Raw genomic sequence first — 17,582 nt, 5'->3', positions numbered from 1 at the left:
ATTGACTCGCACGATGCGTTTAATTAAAATGAAGAAGGGTTACGCGTCGCTGACCTCACTCTCTCGCCCCAATTATCTAGATCCAGTGGCAAGACAGATGTCATGACGTCTGGAGATGAAGAAATATGCAGCGGATGACTAAGACGTGCTATATGTGCCTTGCCTTGCTCCAAGCATTCCATGGTGCTTGCTGTGTCCGCCCTCTTTTCCTTTGAACAATGACGGTTTCCTCCGCAGACTCCGTCGTTGCACAGCCTTTACATGCGTTATAGGTAGGCAATCCCTCAATCAACAGGGTTTGAGACCCGTCAGCGCTTTGTGTAGAGAGTGCTCTCCTAAAGGGATCTCCCTTAAGAGTGTACGGGTTCCCTCTACCCGGACTAGTGGAGGGAAGGGGCGTCAGGACATTGTAAATCGAGAAACACAGCCCACTGCCCACAAAGCACATTATGATTGTGCACATATGTTGCTTTATTTTGTTGTCAAAAATATATAATATATTACACGTTTAACTTAATGAACATATAACTGTTCTTTATCACCATGGTTTAGCATGAGATTAAATTAATAAAGATTTTAGGTAAAGGCTCTACTTGAGATCTGACATATTCACAATATCTTTGTTAAGTAAATAAAGAATACACATGTACGCACAGGGTAAATCAAGGCAATTTTCCGTCAATTTTCATTTTTAGGATAGGGATCAAGATTTACTATGAAATCAATTTATATATATTTGTTACTGAAATAATGATTCAAAACGCTAATACGTGATCAAAATTCTTTAAATAAAATGACCATGCAATATGTTTTTGGTGTGAAAATTGTCACAGTAGTATTTTTTTCTTTCCTTTGATCAAAATTTCAAAATTGAGTATTCCACTCTCATGATCAAGAGTAGAATTATATTCCTATATACACTGTAATTTAGACGGCTAATTACAGAGCCAATTTTGAATAATAACTGAACAGGGCAATAGCATGGTCTGTATTCAAAAGAATTTTCAAGAAAATGCCATCCGAAATAAGATTGCGCATTGAAAAACCAACCTTCTTCTTTCAAAGACTCAGCTTAGAGAACGAACAAGTTGGGTTGGTGTATATAAACAGTTGATACACCATTAAAGCCACAATCAATTGAATGCTATCATACATTTTCTGAAGGTAGAGATGTATGCCATTCAAAAATTAACTATGAAAATTATTCACCAGAGATGGTACCGATACCGAAAAATTCATGGCCTGGCTCATGGACTATATGTACTTACAAAAAATATTGAAGAGACTGAGCAAAAACATCAAAATCTTGACAGATGAAGCCATTGTCATGTTTACGACTATGTGACACAGATTTTGAATTAGTCGGACAATACCTGAATCCAAGTGCAAATCATGAAATTTCTTAATGCACCCTGATGCAAGCGCTTAGCTTCTGCAAGAAATATATTTGAGTACTGTGTGGCAGTATATCGATCACTAACTTTCATTCTGGATTTAAATAGTCAGTAGATAAATTTGGTTCAAAAGAGATATTTTTCTTCACTTTTCACATACAATACAAAAATCTCAAATATTTCTTTTCTTCTATTATGAGACTTGCTATCCGTATTTCAATAGTTCTTGTTGTTTCAAAATTGATGGGTAAATTAGTTTTGCCTCATATATAACAAAGTACTAGTAAGTCCCATTTTTAAAACGTGAGGGCCACTAGCTGGTATATATAAATGTACAACTATACATCTACTCCTTCCGTTTGAAACTTTCTTAAATTCCCAAGATTATCTTAACCGAGGTTTTACATTATCACAGGTAAAATCTTAAGCAAAAGCTCAAATAATGGTAATAAAAATTGACATATTAATAAAAGTTGATACAACAATTAGCCATCATACTCCGAGAAGGCATAGGAAGACGTTAAAAAGTTTAAATTGTAACTTTCCTTGCAAACAGTAGCATTTTTACAAATCATATTATTACAATATTTGACAGCATGCAAGCATCCCCAGATTAGTTTGTTTATTTTTCAAATTTCTTCAAATTAAGTTCCAGGTTTAGGGTTGGGCCTCAGGAAATTTAATTGAAATGAGAGTTTTGAAAAAAATAAAGAATTAAGTCTGCTATACATATTGTAATCTCGCGAAGTCAATGACAGGATATTACTTTATAGTGAGTTTATACCATAATTTTGTCTTTTATATACATGTACAAGCCAAATAGAGTGGGGTTTTTTGGCTACATTCAAGATGTTTTTCATTTGGAATATTTGTATTCACTCTTGTAAAGAAAATATAGCATATATACAAGTATACAAATACAAAGCATTAGTAAATGTTTAAAAAATAAAAATTATTCCGATTATCATAACATATTTAGAATGAAAATATCACAATAAGTAAATGGCACTCCTGCGATAAAAGTGAGAAGACGTTTTGATTGGTTAATATTTAGGTGGTGGTGGTGGAGGGTAGGCGGGGTTACCACCAGGTGGCGGTGGATACTGATTGTATTGGCTGAATCCTGGCTGTGGTTGTCCGTAACTCGGTGGTGGCTGCCCATAGCCTGTTTGCCCATATCCTGGTTGTCCATAATGAGCTGTTAATAGCAAAATCATATATCATTTATTAAGTAATTATTTTAATAGGAGCTTTGAATGATTATTTAAAGCTTATGATACGTTTTTGTTTAATGTGCTCCCGCAAATTATATATATATAATATAAGCAGAATATTTAGCGAGGCATTATTATATTATTGGGGTGTGTAGGTCGCTAAAATTAAATATCGCTAACAATTAATTGCGTATTCATTGAAATATTTCTTTTGATGTCAGTGTTAAAAACGTTGAACGAAATTCTTAAAAGCAGCTCCACTTGGCTTTTCCTAAAACTGGTGCATGCAATTGCTGTCGTATGGAATTTTCTTCATCGATTCATGTCCAACAATTCTTATTCTATTTTTGTGGTCATGAAATTTAAATAGAGTAAGGATTTTTATTTCTGTGTCTTTTTTTTTTACTTATACATATTACTTGACCATGAAGTATTAAAAAGAAATTTCCTATAATATTCTATACCTGCCACAGAGAGTTTAAATTCGGATTTAAAGGAAAAGAGATATAAATTATAATAATTTGGTTCCTCACTTGTGGTCACTGTGTTGACTGCAGGTGTATTATGAATAACCTGTCCAGGTCTATTCTTCTTCTTACAGCAGATGATGATAACGACGACAACAACGATGACTGTGAAAATTATGCCTCCGATGATAGCCCCTGCAATGGTCCCTACGTCACTGTACGAGGAGTAGTAGTAATAACAATAGTACCCACTGTATCCTGAGTAGTAACAGTAATACCCAGCTGAGGCTAAATGGTACCCTGAAACAAAAAAAATCAGACATTCAATTCTCAAATTTGCAATAAAAGATTATTAAGACACTCAGCCAGGGAAGTTGTTACTACGAAAACCGGATCGGGTATACAAGCCGCACCTCCCACCACTCGCGTTCCAGCTATGATTTGTTTCATTACATGTTTATTTTTTTATTTCACCTTAGATTGTATAGATATCTATATATAAGTTTACGTGTATAGTTAAATTCAATAATTCAAATATCATATATATATACATTATTTGACATTATTTTGCATTTTCTATCTCTCTTTCTCTGACTATATTTAAAAGAATATTTAACATTCTTTCTTTATAGTATAAAATCTGTACGTTTACGTACACTGTACCTTTTACTGAAACTGAGATTAAGGGTAAAAGAAAATACGCACTTCTACTGGACCGTTCGTTTACTTTGCTCATGTGTACGAGTTTAAATGCCTTTAGAAAGCAGTTTTATCGATCGCTTTACATTAGAAGTGTGTGTTTAACAAAACTTCATTTCTTATCATGCATTATAGCACTTGTACAGAATCAATGACTGAATACGTGAGGTAGATGTATGAACTACTCTTATTTCACGACATTTCAAATATACGATTTATTGCTCTGAGTGCATGCAATATTCCCCGTGTTTTTCTTAAATTGTCTTATATTTCAATATGCGATATTAGGACAACGATATTTATATACACCGTGACAGTCAAATAACTTTTTCTTTTCTTTTTATATTAACTAAGTATACGAAATGTACATGCATTGTGTCTTCTTTCATTCATATAGCAAATAAATTGTATAACAGCATATTGCATCATCCAACGCATTAATTACAAAATGTTTTTGTTTTTTTTATATATACAAGCAACATGTTATTTTCTTTCAGACAAAATATTTCTAAAATACGTAGAATAATCTTTTTAAGAGAAAACAAAATATGCTTTTGATCATATTTGTCTATTTGACTTTACATTTGGAGGACAAAGATATAAAATTATAGTTCTACTAAAATCGAATAAATATTTTAAAAATAAAATACAGTTTTGTCTGCTTTAACACGTTTAATGTATAACAATCCTAAAACCATTTTTCAAAAATAGAATAAGTCTTCTTATAAAATTGAATCACAAATACATTGAATATTGATATCTTATTCTGAAAAAAAAAATTAACATGAAATCAAGTAATACAAAGTAAATTAGAAATAATTAAGGAAATGAATTGATGAAACAATAAGATAATTACCTAAGACGTGGAAGAGACTGAGTAAAAATATCCATATTCTAGGAGCCAATGCCATAATAACGAATTTGTTTTAATGTTGACCAGAATCAGAAACAAATCGAGCAATTTCAAAACCTGGTTACAAATCTTGGTATTTCTAAATGCAAGCAAACATCCTGTTGGACATTTAACTGCGTATATGGATCAATGACCTTTATTTTTTTTTATATCAAAGGTTCATTGGATAAATTTGGTTTTAAACGGAGATTTCTTTTCACTCTGTGCATATTTTTTATACATCTCACATTTCTGATCCTTTTGTGTTAAACAATAAAATATGTTCAAATATGACTAACTGAAACAATATACTACTTGGTATATGAATTCCATTGATTCTAGTGCGGTTTTCATTAAGATTTTCATACAAAAAGTGATGTAAGCTGATTGGAAAAAAAAACATTTGTGACTTGATCGCTTCACTGATAATTTAATGAATTAATTATCATTCTTTTCATTTTTCAATAATTTCAGTATGATTTTGACATTGCTGGTCGAAATGTTTTCACTTCATAGTTATATATTGCTCATAACATACATGTAACCTCACCGATTCGAGATTCCTTGAACACTCTGATCATTTTATAATTGGTAAAAATTATATATAAATATCAGTGAGGAAGTAGTCCCAGTAAGCAGGTCTGACTTTTCTGTAATGTGTCCTCAAATGGTGGGAGAAGTACCTTCTCGACGGAATAGTTTAATGGTATTCATTGAATATAGAGTAATAACACTAAGGGTATAATCCTATATTAATAAATCATGCCATTAAATAAGTCATCAGATTTCATTTCATAAGATGTAGATAACCAATTGGTTTATGATCGCTATAGGATATTTTATAAATTCACATCACCATATGTGTCAAATATTTACAACCATTCACTGAATTTTCTTGCCTTTATTTCTTAAGAAAACCATTTCCATTTATCAGTCAGTACCCAGCCATTGAGCATATTACCTCTCCTTTCTCTTTTTCATTAAATAGAGGACAAACGTTTAATAGCAAATTACTAGACATACATGTATTTTGTTTCATTAAAAAAGCAAAAATTTTTGAACGGCGTATAACTAGCAATTCAATCAATATTCATGATAAATACATCAAAACAGCATATATTTGAGTATAAAATGATAATTACCCATTACGCTCTTTCTAGAATATTTCTTTTAATCTTGAGAAAGCATTACAATTTATATGCACTTAATAATAAAGCTATAACATGTATAACATATGTGTAAATAAAACATGGAATCCAATAAGCTTTCAAATGAAAATATAACTTTGAATACAAGTCAATTTTTAGTAAAATGTTAATTGACGTCTTCATTCTTTTAGAAATCAGGTGGATTGAGAAGGTGGGAAGAAAGGATTACCGCCAGATGGCAGGGGATACTGATTGAATCTTGACTGTTTTTGTCCATAACTAGGAGATGGCTGCCCATATCCTGTTTGCCCATATCCTGGTTGTCCATAATGAGCTGTTCGTAAACAAATATATGTTATATTATATATAAAACAAAATTGTTAACTCTAGGTGCTTCAATTAATGACAAAAAGCTGACTCTGCGTCGTTCAGGTACATGTACATGTAAGCAAATTGTACTAAATTGTTAAACTATAGTTTGAATGTAAATAGTAAACAAATTTACTACTGTGGCTAAATAAGCTTCTAATCTTTATCAACATTTTGTTGCATTTTTTTTGTCGAGGTGTTCAGAGTGAAAACAGACAAGGCATATCGATCGACTACATGTAAATATTGTGTACACACTTTTTGGTCATTTACGGGAGGCCAAACCTGTTTTACTCCGGAATCATTATCATTATTATCTGATTAATACGAAGTAATAAAAAGAGGTTTAATGCCATTTACTTTACCAACCACAGAGGGATTTTACCGTAAAGTCTTTACTTGTCGTTGAAGTGCTGCCTGCATGTAGCTGTATTCTGCATAACCTGTCTTGATCGTTTCTTTTTCCAGCAGATGATTATGACTACTACTACGATGATAAACAAGATGTGTTTATGAAAAACTGATGTTCCTGTATGGCAGTGTATGGCGAAGGTTAAGGTTTCTCAGGTGGAAGTCAAACAAGGTCAAGAGATCAAAATATTGTTACCCAAAGAAAGTTTTATCTCAGTGAATACATACATGTGAGAAAATCAAAGCATCAACTGTTGATATCTAAAGTTATGGCAAAGGTTAAAGTTTTTCTTATAGTTGATCATGCTCCAAAGTACCAAGAGGAAGGTCTTTTTACAAGAAACATATGTGAAATATAAATTTCTAATTTATTACAACTGTTCAAAAGTTATGAACAAGTTGAAGTTTTTTTTTTAAAGAGTAGGTCAAATTCCAAGATCAAGGTTAAAATGCTAAAAGTCTTGGCATTTAAAGAAAGGTCTTTCCACTTTCCACCAATCTTTTTTTGCAATCGATTCTGAAAAGCAGAGGGAATCAGAGGAGAATTCAGTGAATGGGCCTATTGGTAAATGTCGGGATGAGAGCGGATCTAAAATAGAAAGAGGAATAGAAAGAGAAATGTGCAGAGAATGGAAAGGTACTGACTCAGAGGAAACAGCCAGACGTCTGTGTTGGGAGATTGGAGAGATTGATTATATGGGAGAGGACAGCTTTGAGAATATCTGTTCAAGAGTTAAGAGAAGAGATATATGAAGAATCTATAAACATCTGGAAGATGATAGATTTTGATTCCAGAGAACTTGAAATTGTGTTTTTTTTTATGACTCTACATAAGATATACATGTACATTAAAGGAATTGATAGTCAGGAATCAATGCGTCTTTTATTTTTATTTAAACTTCCAATTCAGGTTAAATGTTAAAATATTAAAGAAAGTTCCGATTCTTGAATCTTTCCCTAGGCTTCTAAAATTTGTCCACTCTTAGTCTAATTGGAGATGGTCTGAATTATATGGTGCAGTCTAACCAATAAAAATAGGCAGGATATTGACAAATAAGAGGATGACACAAGAATATCAGCAGCCTTGCTTAAATTCAACATTTAATGACCTTCTTACCTTCCTTATAGAATATTAAAAAACTACAACAAACTTTTATTAAGATAAGTGGTTTTTAATAATTCTGTTATAATGCATAACATTATAATAGTTATGTTGTCTAATTATAATTCATTAAAAAAATTCAAAAATCCAAGAGACTCTTACATGTCAGTAAATGAAATCCTGGCCAGCAGGCTAAAAATAAGATAAGTTAACAAAAGCATTGCACTAGGTTATTGATGTTATGTCTATTACATTATCAGTCTGAATGGAAAACTGGACGGAAGATTTAAATACATGTATACTTAAATAAAAAATAAATAACAAAAATGCATATCATTGTGATTTTACACTAAATCAACTAAAAATTAATTGTTAACAATACATAAACAGGTAAATTTAACCATCAAATAAAAAATCTTGAGTTCATAACAATCTTTTCTTCAAATTCAATTATTTAGAAAACATAACAGTGATAAAGGTGTATAAATTTTATCACAGACCATAATTATAATTGACATATAAAAAATACCACTGAGTACATGTACAGGAAAAGTTCAAAACTGGCACACAAATTTGATTGGAATGCATATAAGTCAGATTAATACATAAAATTTAATATAAAGTGGCGCATCACAGGAGTAGATCTTTATTTCTTCATTGTGGGTTTCATGTCTGTCTACAATAAAATGAAAAAAAATATATAAACTTAACCATTGGCCTTTCCTATAAGTGTTAGTACAGAAGTGCAATATTATTAGAAATATTTGTGTTGTACACGTGTAATTGTACATGTATGTACATGTAGTATAAAGTGCTTCATACATACATTTTACATTTTAACATTTTTATTGTGCAAATGACCTACGAGGGTTGTCCCATAAAATCGTGGACAAAGCGCTTTTCTCAAAAAGTAATGGGCGCACTGAGCTGAAATTTTCAGTAAATGTTTATTCATTATATTTAAGTGTAACATAATGTTTTTGATAATATATATGCAAAAATAAAGATTTTATTCTGCTTGAATGTGCACAGGGTACGGTCCTACGGCGCACGGTAAAAATAACAAGATTATATTAGAGAATATACAAGTATTAAATCGTAATAAAAGTTTTAAATACACAAGATTAGGATGAAAATTGTTCAAATTAAATTCCTTAATCAATTCTGACGGCTTTTTGAAAATTTCAAACATTTTGGTTAATTTTTGGCATTTTCCCGAGCATTCGAAATGGGAAAATGGTAAACACAATACACGAAAAATGGCGACGTTTGATGACGTTACGGCGCACCGGAGAACAGTTCAGTTAGATTAGGATGTTGTAATGACACCTTAAGAGACTTTAAATGAATACAGAAGAAAGAAAATATGTAAAATATCACCAGATCTTTAAAATATAAATGAAATGGAAGTTTTCTTAGCGAAGTTTTCTTGATCGAGTCCCCAAGTAGTACAAAACATACGGACAGACTGCCATTGTAATAGCAAAAGCCGCTGTCACTTTCGACCGTTGATATGAGATTCTTTGTTAGTTGAATGATGGTGAGAATACTGTCCATAACTTGCTGATAAATCTTCAGAAGATCGCATGAGTGTGCCACATTAGTTCCTTAACTGGTTATAAACACTCACGTATGAAAATCAAAAAAATTTCTAGATTTAAGTGGGGCTTATCAAACTATACATTTAACAAACATGAAACGCGACGCTGTTTTAGACTCCTTGACGTTATAATCCGTGCGCCGTAGGGCGAAACAGTACATAACATAAAATATCACAATTTGTTTATTTATGCATATATCTTTTTAAAATTTGCTATGTATATTCATATTATATGTACTAAAGAGTAGTGAAAATTTCAGAATGCAGTGATGATTATTTTTCAAACTAGACAACTTGTCCACGATTTTACGGGACAATCCTCGTATAACTGTGTGGATATATTTTTTACAATCTAGTTATTGTTGCTTTATAATATATTCCTTGACCACTATTATTTGAAAACAAAAGGCCCATGGGCCACATCGCTCACCTGAGCACTGTGGCGAGGAAAAAGTGCTTTGCTATTCTTGAGAAGAAGATTTTTAAAAATTTTCCTATATATTTCTATGCAAAAAATTTGGTTGGCCATTGTGGCCCCGCCCTATCCCCCAGGGTCATGATTTGAACAAACTTGAATCTACACTACCTGAGGATGCTTCCATATAAATATGATCAATTATGGCTTTGCAATTTTTGAGAAGAAGATTTAAAAAAAAATCCTTATATATTTTTATGTAAAACTTTGGCTGGCCATTTTTGCCCCGCCCCTACCCCCGGGGGTCATGATTTGATCAAACTTGAATCTACACTACCTGAGGGTGCTTCCATATAAATATGGTCAATTATGGCTTTACTTTCTTGAGAAGAAGATTTTTAAAGAATTTTCCTATATATTTTTATGTAAAACTTTGGTCGTCCAATCTGGCCCCGCCCTACCCCCAGGGGTCATGATCTGAACAAACATGAATCTACACAACCTGAGGAAACTTCCATATAAGTTTCAGCTTTCCTGGCACAGTGGTTCTTGAGAAGAAGACTTTTAAAAAAATTTCCTATATCTTTCTTCGTAAAACTTTGGTCGGCCATTGTGGCCCTGCCCTACCCCCGGGGTCATGATTTGAACAAACTTGAATCTACACTACCTGAGGATGCTTTCCTGGCACAGTGGTTCTTGAGAAGAAGATTTTTAAAGAATTTTCCTATATATTTCTATGCAAAACTTTGGTCGGCCATTGTGGCCCCGCCCTACCCCCGGGGTCATGATTTGAACAAACTTGAATCTACACTACCTGAGGATGCTTCCATATAAGTTTCAGCTTTCCTGGCACAGTGGTTCTTGAGAAGAATATTTTTAAAGAATTTTCCTGTATATTTCTATGTAAAACTTTGGTCGGCCATTGTGGCCCCGCCCTTCCCCCGGGGGTCATGATTTGAACAAACTTGAATCTACACTACCTGAGGATGCTTCCATATAAGTTTCAGCTTTCCTGGCACAGTGGTTCATGAGAAGAAGATTTTTCAAACATGCCATCAAATTTTTATTAATTCCCAATTATCTCCCCTTGAATGAGGGCATGGCCCTTCATTTGAACAAAATAAAATTCCCTTCACCCAAGGATGCTTTGTGGCAAGTTTGGTTGAAATTGGCCCAGCGGTTCTTGAGAAGAAGTCGAAAATGTGACAAGTTCACAGACAGACGGACGGACGGAAAGATGGACTACAGACAAAACGTGATCAGAAAAGCTCACTTGAGCCTTCAGCTCAGGTGAGCTAAAAAGACAGTTAATTAACTGATAATGAATTTTGCAAAAAAATAGTACACAAAACAAAGAAGGTACATTTTATGGCTAACATTCTGTTTATTAATATAAGTAATTGTATTTCAAGCATTTCTTTAATGCAGCACACAGGGTAAATTGATTTGGTTAAAAAAACCAGAATGATTGTATTTGACCTCTCTCCCCATGACCCCCGTCATGAAATAATGAGTATTCTGCTGGTGTTGGAGGCACTTATTCTTAGTAAGCTTTAATAAATGGCTCTTACACTGTAGGAAAGTTCCAGATTTGAAATTGATAGTGTCATAATAATAAGTATATGAAAAATATTTAAAATTTCACAACAAAAAACAGAGGCAAAATAAGGCATGGGAATTAAATCCTTAGAAAAAGAATGTGAAAAAAATGTTTTATTTCATCAACTAAAAACAGAAACTTCAACTTAGGAAAGGATTGAATGTCAAACACAACATTGTTAGAACTGAAAATATCAAAGATCACCTATTAGTATGTTTCTTCCTCTGGTTCCTGAATGCATTCAAAAAGAAAAGGCATTTTTTTTTTAAATCCTTAAATCATTGCACTTACTGAAAATATGTGAAGTTATCTTCCTTTTTAAAAAAAAAAAAATCAACTGGCTCATTAAAGAAAATATTATCATCCACAAAAATCTTTCTTCAACTGTGCAAAGAAAGTTAACAAATTTACAAGAGCCTTTAAACAGACTGTTACCTCTTCTATAGCAGCGTGTTTCTTTTTGCCGGGGCTTCGAGAACGCTCTCTCTTGATTCTTTCCTTCATTCTCTCTAACTGTTTGTCCTTTTCATCCTGTGTTGAAAAAATCAAATTACCATTTTAGAATCAGATATTCAAATATTAATCCTTAATGTCCAGGAATTGAAGTATTTCTTTAACCATCAAAAATATTTTAATGTTCAAAATTTAACATCGAATTACATGTATTTGGAAAAAAAAATGCCAAATCTTGGTTCAAACATCAATTGAGAAATTGTACTTGTACAACTTGAATTAATTTTACTGATGGATACTAATCTGTGCTTTCTAGAATTATTTTCTTTGCAATCTCTGCCTTACATTCACCATTCACTTGTGCCTTCAGCTCAGGTGAGATGCAAAAAATTACCTGTTTTGCGGCCAGTAGAGTGGTTTTCTGACGTTCCCCCAAGTTCATCAGGCTCTGAACCTCTGCTTGTTTTTTGCTTTGTCTCTCTGCAAGCCTTCTTTTCAGCTAAAACAGCAACATGAAGTTCAATTGCATTTAAAATCTAGAAAATTTTTCAGATTTAAAAAAATTAACACTAAATTTCTTTCTCTCAAAGATAATATAACTGAGGATGAAAAATAAAGGTCTAAGTGCTGATAGTCAAACAACAATAATGTCAAAATTGCAGAAAAAACTGTAATCCTTTGTCGTTAAGCACATCTGCATAAAAGACATTTAGCTTTACACGTTTTTGAAGATGACCTCTTATTTGGATTTTGAGATGACCCCATATTTGGATTTTGAGATGGCCCCTTTAATATTTGGATTTTGAGATGACCCCTTATGTCCCCCATACTGACCATTTCCTCCTGTTTACGCTGACTCTCTTGTTTATGCTGCATCACTGCTGTCTGTTCTCTCATCAGTTTGGTGTACGTGTCATGCTTCTCCTTGTCTGACACGGTCACATCCAGAGCTGTCTTCTCTCGCTTCATAGAAGCAAATGGATTCTGTCAGAAGAAAGAGGTTAAGTTAATTATTTAGAGCCATTTGAACATGTTGGACTATGTGACATAAGCCAGAGGAAAACTTGAACAGAACATAAATATTAAATTCTGTTAGATTTAGAATAATTAAGTATTCAATCAATAAAATTTAAAATCATTTTTAAATAGGAAGTATAAACTGCAAAAAAAAGTTACAAAATTTAACGAAAGCAACTTATGAGAACTAAAATTTCTTTTCAATTCTTATGCTCCCCTAGTCAAAGAATTGAGGTTATATTGATTTTGCCCTGTCTATCTGTCTGTTTGTCTGCAAAAACTTTAACCTTGCCCTTAACTTTTAAATGGGTGGGACTATGGTTTTCATATTTCACAGGTATATTTCTTGGGAAAAGACCTCTCTTCAGGTACCACAAAATTTGACCACTTGACCTTGTCCTTGGAGTGTGGCCCACTTTTACAAAAAAATATCTAACTTTAACCTTGGCCATAAGTTTTGAAAAGTTGGTGCTAGGGCTTTCATACGTCACTGTGTATTCACTGTAACAAGACCTTTCAATGAGTGAAAACATTTTGACCTTTCGACCTTGACCTTAGAGTTTGATATACTGTAAATGTATTACATTTGGCATGTACGATATTTAACGGAAATTCAATTTTCGACAAGTTAGCATAGACTTGATTTAGCGCTGTCTGAATTTGCTAGTTATAAAAGTTAATATACAAGACATTTAGCGATGTACTTGAATTAGCGGACTCTGCTTTCCGCCAAAATCGCTAAAAAGAATACACCGCTAAATGTAATACGTTTACAGTACTTTTTAAAAAACTTTCACCTTGCACATAACTTTGAACAGCAAGTACTAAGGTTTTCATATTTCACAGGTGTATTCCTTGTGATTGACCTTGACCTCTGCAGTTTGTCTTCCCATAAGCTGCTATCTGGGGGCATCAGTGTTTCAAAAACACATCTTGTTTCTTGGAATTGTAAGACTTAAGAAGAGCACATGTACCTATGGACATACTATCTTATAGTGATGTTTATGATAAGGTCTCCACTTCAGCATAAACAGACAGTTTTATAATTATATTCAATTGAATATTCTCATCATAAGAATACATATACAGGTATCTCTACTTACACTGTCCATGGTGTAATACAGTACATGTACTTACACTGTCCACGGTGTTATATAGTACATGTACTTACACTGTCCACGGTGTTATACAGTACATGTACTTACACTGTCAATGGTGTAATACAGTGCATCTACTTACACTGTCCATGGTGTAATACAGTACATCTACTTACACTGTCCATGGTGTAATACAGTACATGTACTTACACTGTCCACGGTGTTATACAGTACATGTACTTACACTGTCCATGGTGTTATACAGTACATGTACTTACACTGTCCATGGTGTTATACAGTACATGTACTTACACTGTCCATGGTGTAATACAGTACATATACTTACACTGTCCACGGTGTTATACAGTACATGTACTTACACTGTCAATAGTGTAATACAGTACATGTACTTACACTGTCCACGGTGTTATATAGTACATGTACTTACACTGTCCACGGTGTTATACAGTACATGTACTTACACTGTCCATGGTGTAATACAGTGCATCATCTACTTACACTGTCCATGGTGTTATACAGTACATCTACTTACAATGTTTATCTACTTACATTGTCCTTGGTGTCATACAGTACATCTACTTACACTGTCCATGGTGTTAGGTCTAGAGCCATCACTGGAGCCTGAGAATCTCTCCTCGTCAGTCAGTGACCTCCTGTTCTCGTCCAGATCCTCCGTCGCTTTTTTCCTTGCTTGTCTTCTGGCCTCCAGTCTCTTCTGAAGCTGTATAAACAAAGTGTCAAATTATATCACTAGCATTATGTTACTTTAATACCAGGTAGATTGCTGCCATTTCCTACAAGGAATCAGAAAATCACAAAGTATACATAACAAAAGAATTTTAAACTTAAATATCTTCTTCTCCTGATAATTATATGCACAGTCTAACTTATACAGTTTTACCTTGTACTTGGTAGGATAAAAAAAATTCAAGATATCCAAGGATTAGATATATCCAAGGTAAAATACTTGAAAAACAGGGAGTATGGACTTCCAAATAACTTTATCGAATACGTAACATTCAAATAAAGTGTTCAAGATACCAAAGTTCAACTTTTGAATTTGCTTATACCAGAAGTGGTACTCAAATTTTAATTAGAAAATTACAAATCAATTACCATTAATTTTGAATTGATAATATTTGATAATAACTGTGATTTTTACACCTGCTCCCTACCTCTGAGCTTTGCTGACTGCGTTCTTTCTCGGCAGTCTCTTTCTGTTTTTTCTGACGGCTCTCAGAGAGCAGTACGAGTTGGGCTGCTTTGATCTCTTCGCTCTCTTTCTCCTCTGACTGACGTTTACGGGCCGCCACCTTCTCCATCAACTTCTTCCTCTGCTGCTCTAAATCAGCTGTCATTGCCTGATATTACAAATAAAAATGAATGATTTTGAATAAATGAGACAAACTTGTTAATTGACTATTTTTAATACTGTACTACAGAAAAAAAAATCTGGATGCTTTTGTCAGTTTTGGTTCCATTTGAAATGGAATGCCTTTTAACAGAATACTGATGTTTAGTAAAGTTATCCATCTAAATAAGAATAGATATTCATTAATTTTCAAATGTAAGTGTCAGACTTAAAAAATACAGAAAAAGGGGAGGGGTTATAACATGCTTATTTTGCATTTAAACCATTATTTTTCTTCATTTTTAGTTTAAGCCTAATGGTTTTTAGTCATTTAATTACTGTAAATCACTTTTTATTTGCAAGAACTTTAATTTTGCATAATTGCACTCGTGGCATTGCACGCGCAAAAATTTCATTCTAGCGTTTTATCATTAATAGTATTCCTTAAGATTATATAGAGAAATAACCAAAATTCGAGAAAATTTTGTTTTGCTTATAAATAGGAAATAACTAGTTCCAGAAAAAAAGATGTCACAAAAATTAAGTTATTTACAGTACTGTCTATTTTTATAAAGCTAGTTTAAGATAATCGATGACGTACCTTCCGCTTTAGTTCCTGTTCGTGTTCCAGTTGTTTCAGGGCCTGCTGCAGGTCCTCCTCTGTGGCATTCTCAGCTTTAGCTGTAATGATAAACTTAAAGTGTTATGTTTTGTACTACATATATTGAAAATTCTGAAGATATCAGTGCATAAAGGTTTCGAACACTTTGTATAAAAAATATCCCCTTTTAAAACCTTATGTGGGATTGAATTCAAAGCATTTTCCATCAAGACTATAGATTTATACTGCTAAGGATAATGAATTCAATAAAGCATTATTATGTTGTAAAATAATAAAAAAGCATATTCTGCAAAATAAATGTGAAAAAAATGTGATAATTTAAAAATGGTGTTAGTCTATGTATTTGATTAAATCATTGTCCATGCCTATCCTAAATAATCATAAAAGATTGAATAAATCCAGCATTAATATAAAATTCAGCTGTTAGAAAATATCAAATAAACTGAATATAAAGTTTACATGCATGTTCATGCTCAGAAAATATGTATGGCAGTGTACAGCCATTTGCAAGTTTTTAGTCAAAATGGTTATATCAATTTTAAAAAACATAAATTTTCCTTCTTAATGGTTAATAAGCACATTCTGCAACTTGTAAATTTCTGTTTAGAACATTTTTAAAATGCCATCATCAATATTTAAAACTGACAGTGTATTCAAATAAAATAATTTGTGTAAACGGTGAAAAGAAAAAGGAGAATCAACTGACAACACGCATATTTTAAGTTGAAAGTAACAAAATTTCTTTCAGAAATGAAATGGAAGAGTTACATCAATACTGAACTCAAAATGAATCAATTTGACAATTCATGTTTCTTAACAAAGGCTTATTGAATAGGTACATGCAATTAGTGCATGCCTCATAGTATTAAAGCAAAAAATTCCGAAAAAATGAAAAAAGAGAAAATTTTATCAAACTGGAAACAAAATCTGAATTTTTCCCTGGTGAAATGAACATTCATTTATAACCTCATAACTAGAGAATTTAAATGATCTCTCTTTTTACAGTTTATCCTAAATTGCATAAAAATGAGTTGGTGTATGTAGGTCTATGTATAATCATACAACTCATATGTTATGGATGTAATCAAACATTTCTGCCTATGAATATTAATTCAAATTACAATGCCATCAATGTTTATAATATATGTCATGCAAGTAATGCATTTATTGATTCAGAAAAAAAGCAAAATAGTTTTGAGTGAGAAAAGGGTGTGTAAGTGGTGAATTTAATTTACTGAATAAGGTGCAAAAATGCAAACTTACACTTCTTAACTGAAATATTAACAAAACAAAGGAAAATGTTTCTATAATTAAAATGCAAGACTGTAAAACAAAAATAAATGTTGGTAAAAAACAAATACAGTGCAACTTGGTTTTGTCTTCATCAGATGAAAAAAATATATTAAATAAAACAATATAATCCTTAACCTCAAACTCATAATGACTCAACTTGAATCCACAAAATGTAGTTATCACATGACTGTACAGTAAACAAGCTTACAGTGAAATGCTTCTAATCAGCAGTCAGGGGCATAACTCAAACAAGTTATTTTCAAAAATAACTCAAATAAGTTATTTTACATTATTTTACACACACAATTTTTTTTTTTTAAATAACTTAAATAAGTTATTTTTATATCCTACTTGGACATTGATTTCTTGGAAATTTTGTGTTTCCTGCCAATTTGCATTGCATTTTGGGATTCCATT

General features: G+C 32.5%; 2 protein-coding genes across 5 annotated transcripts; both read right to left on the bottom strand.

Annotated features, from left to right (window-relative positions):
- Nucleotides 1-2,357: 2,357 nt before the first annotated feature.
- Nucleotides 2,358-4,708, bottom strand: LOC134268429 (uncharacterized). The gene is made up of 3 exons (XM_062750689.1): nucleotides 4,631-4,708; nucleotides 3,142-3,375; nucleotides 2,358-2,592 (listed from the first exon to the last, which is right to left on the bottom strand). The coding sequence occupies exons 1-3, from the start codon at nucleotides 4,683-4,685 to the stop codon at nucleotides 2,438-2,440; spliced, it is 444 nt and encodes a 147-aa protein (XP_062606673.1). The 5' UTR covers nucleotides 4,686-4,708; the 3' UTR covers nucleotides 2,358-2,437.
- Nucleotides 4,709-7,765: 3,057 nt separating this feature from the next.
- On the bottom strand, nucleotides 7,766-16,458 carry LOC134268430 (uncharacterized). 4 transcript variants are annotated; one of them, XM_062750692.1, is made up of 8 exons: nucleotides 15,852-16,458; nucleotides 15,075-15,260; nucleotides 14,483-14,620; nucleotides 12,599-12,748; nucleotides 12,159-12,263; nucleotides 11,747-11,842; nucleotides 11,516-11,542; nucleotides 7,766-8,372 (listed from the first exon to the last, which is right to left on the bottom strand). In XM_062750692.1, exons 2-7 carry the CDS (start codon nucleotides 15,255-15,257, stop codon nucleotides 11,519-11,521), a joined length of 696 nt encoding a protein of 231 aa, XP_062606676.1. In that variant the 5' UTR covers nucleotides 15,258-15,260; nucleotides 15,852-16,458; the 3' UTR covers nucleotides 7,766-8,372; nucleotides 11,516-11,518. The 4 variants fall into 4 exon arrangements, with proteins under 4 accessions (XP_062606676.1, XP_062606678.1, XP_062606675.1 ...); XM_062750693.1 differs by having other exon boundaries at nucleotides 8,321-8,368; XM_062750694.1 differs by lacking the exon at nucleotides 11,516-11,542 and having other exon boundaries at nucleotides 7,766-8,368.
- Between the last annotated feature and the right edge of the window lie 1,124 nt (nucleotides 16,459-17,582).

This window comes from Saccostrea cucullata, unplaced genomic scaffold (assembly GCF_032062105.1).
Source record: "Saccostrea cucullata isolate Sc308-1 unplaced genomic scaffold, CSIRO_AGI_Scuc_v1 ctg9642, whole genome shotgun sequence".
Lineage (NCBI taxonomy): Eukaryota > Metazoa > Mollusca > Bivalvia > Ostreida > Ostreidae > Saccostrea > Saccostrea cuccullata.
The sequence above is the reverse complement of the archived record's forward strand: the minus strand, read 5'-3'. Positions and strand labels throughout refer to the sequence as shown.

Excerpts from the sequence above, each read along its gene's own strand:
- LOC134268429 (XM_062750689.1), bottom strand. The coding sequence starts at position 4,685 with ATGGCATTGGCTCCTAGAATATGGATATTTTTACTCAGTCTCTTCCAC. Across the intron at positions 3,376-4,630 it reads CAGTCTCTTCCACGTCTTAG|GGTACCATTTAGCCTCAGCT; the intron begins GTAATTATCTTA and ends TTTTTGTTTCAG. Across the intron at positions 2,593-3,141 it reads AGTCAACACAGTGACCACAA|CTCATTATGGACAACCAGGA; the intron begins GTGAGGAACCAA and ends TGCTATTAACAG.
- LOC134268430 (XM_062750691.1), bottom strand. The coding sequence starts at position 15,257 with ATGACAGCTGATTTAGAGCAGCAGAGGAAGAAGTTGATGGAGAAGGTG. Across the intron at positions 12,749-14,482 it reads GACCTAACACCATGGACAGT|AATCCATTTGCTTCTATGAA; the intron begins GTAAGTAGATGT and ends TTCTTCTGACAG. Across the intron at positions 11,843-12,158 it reads CTCTACTGGCCGCAAAACAG|GATGAAAAGGACAAACAGTT; the intron begins GTAATTTTTTGC and ends TTTTCAACACAG.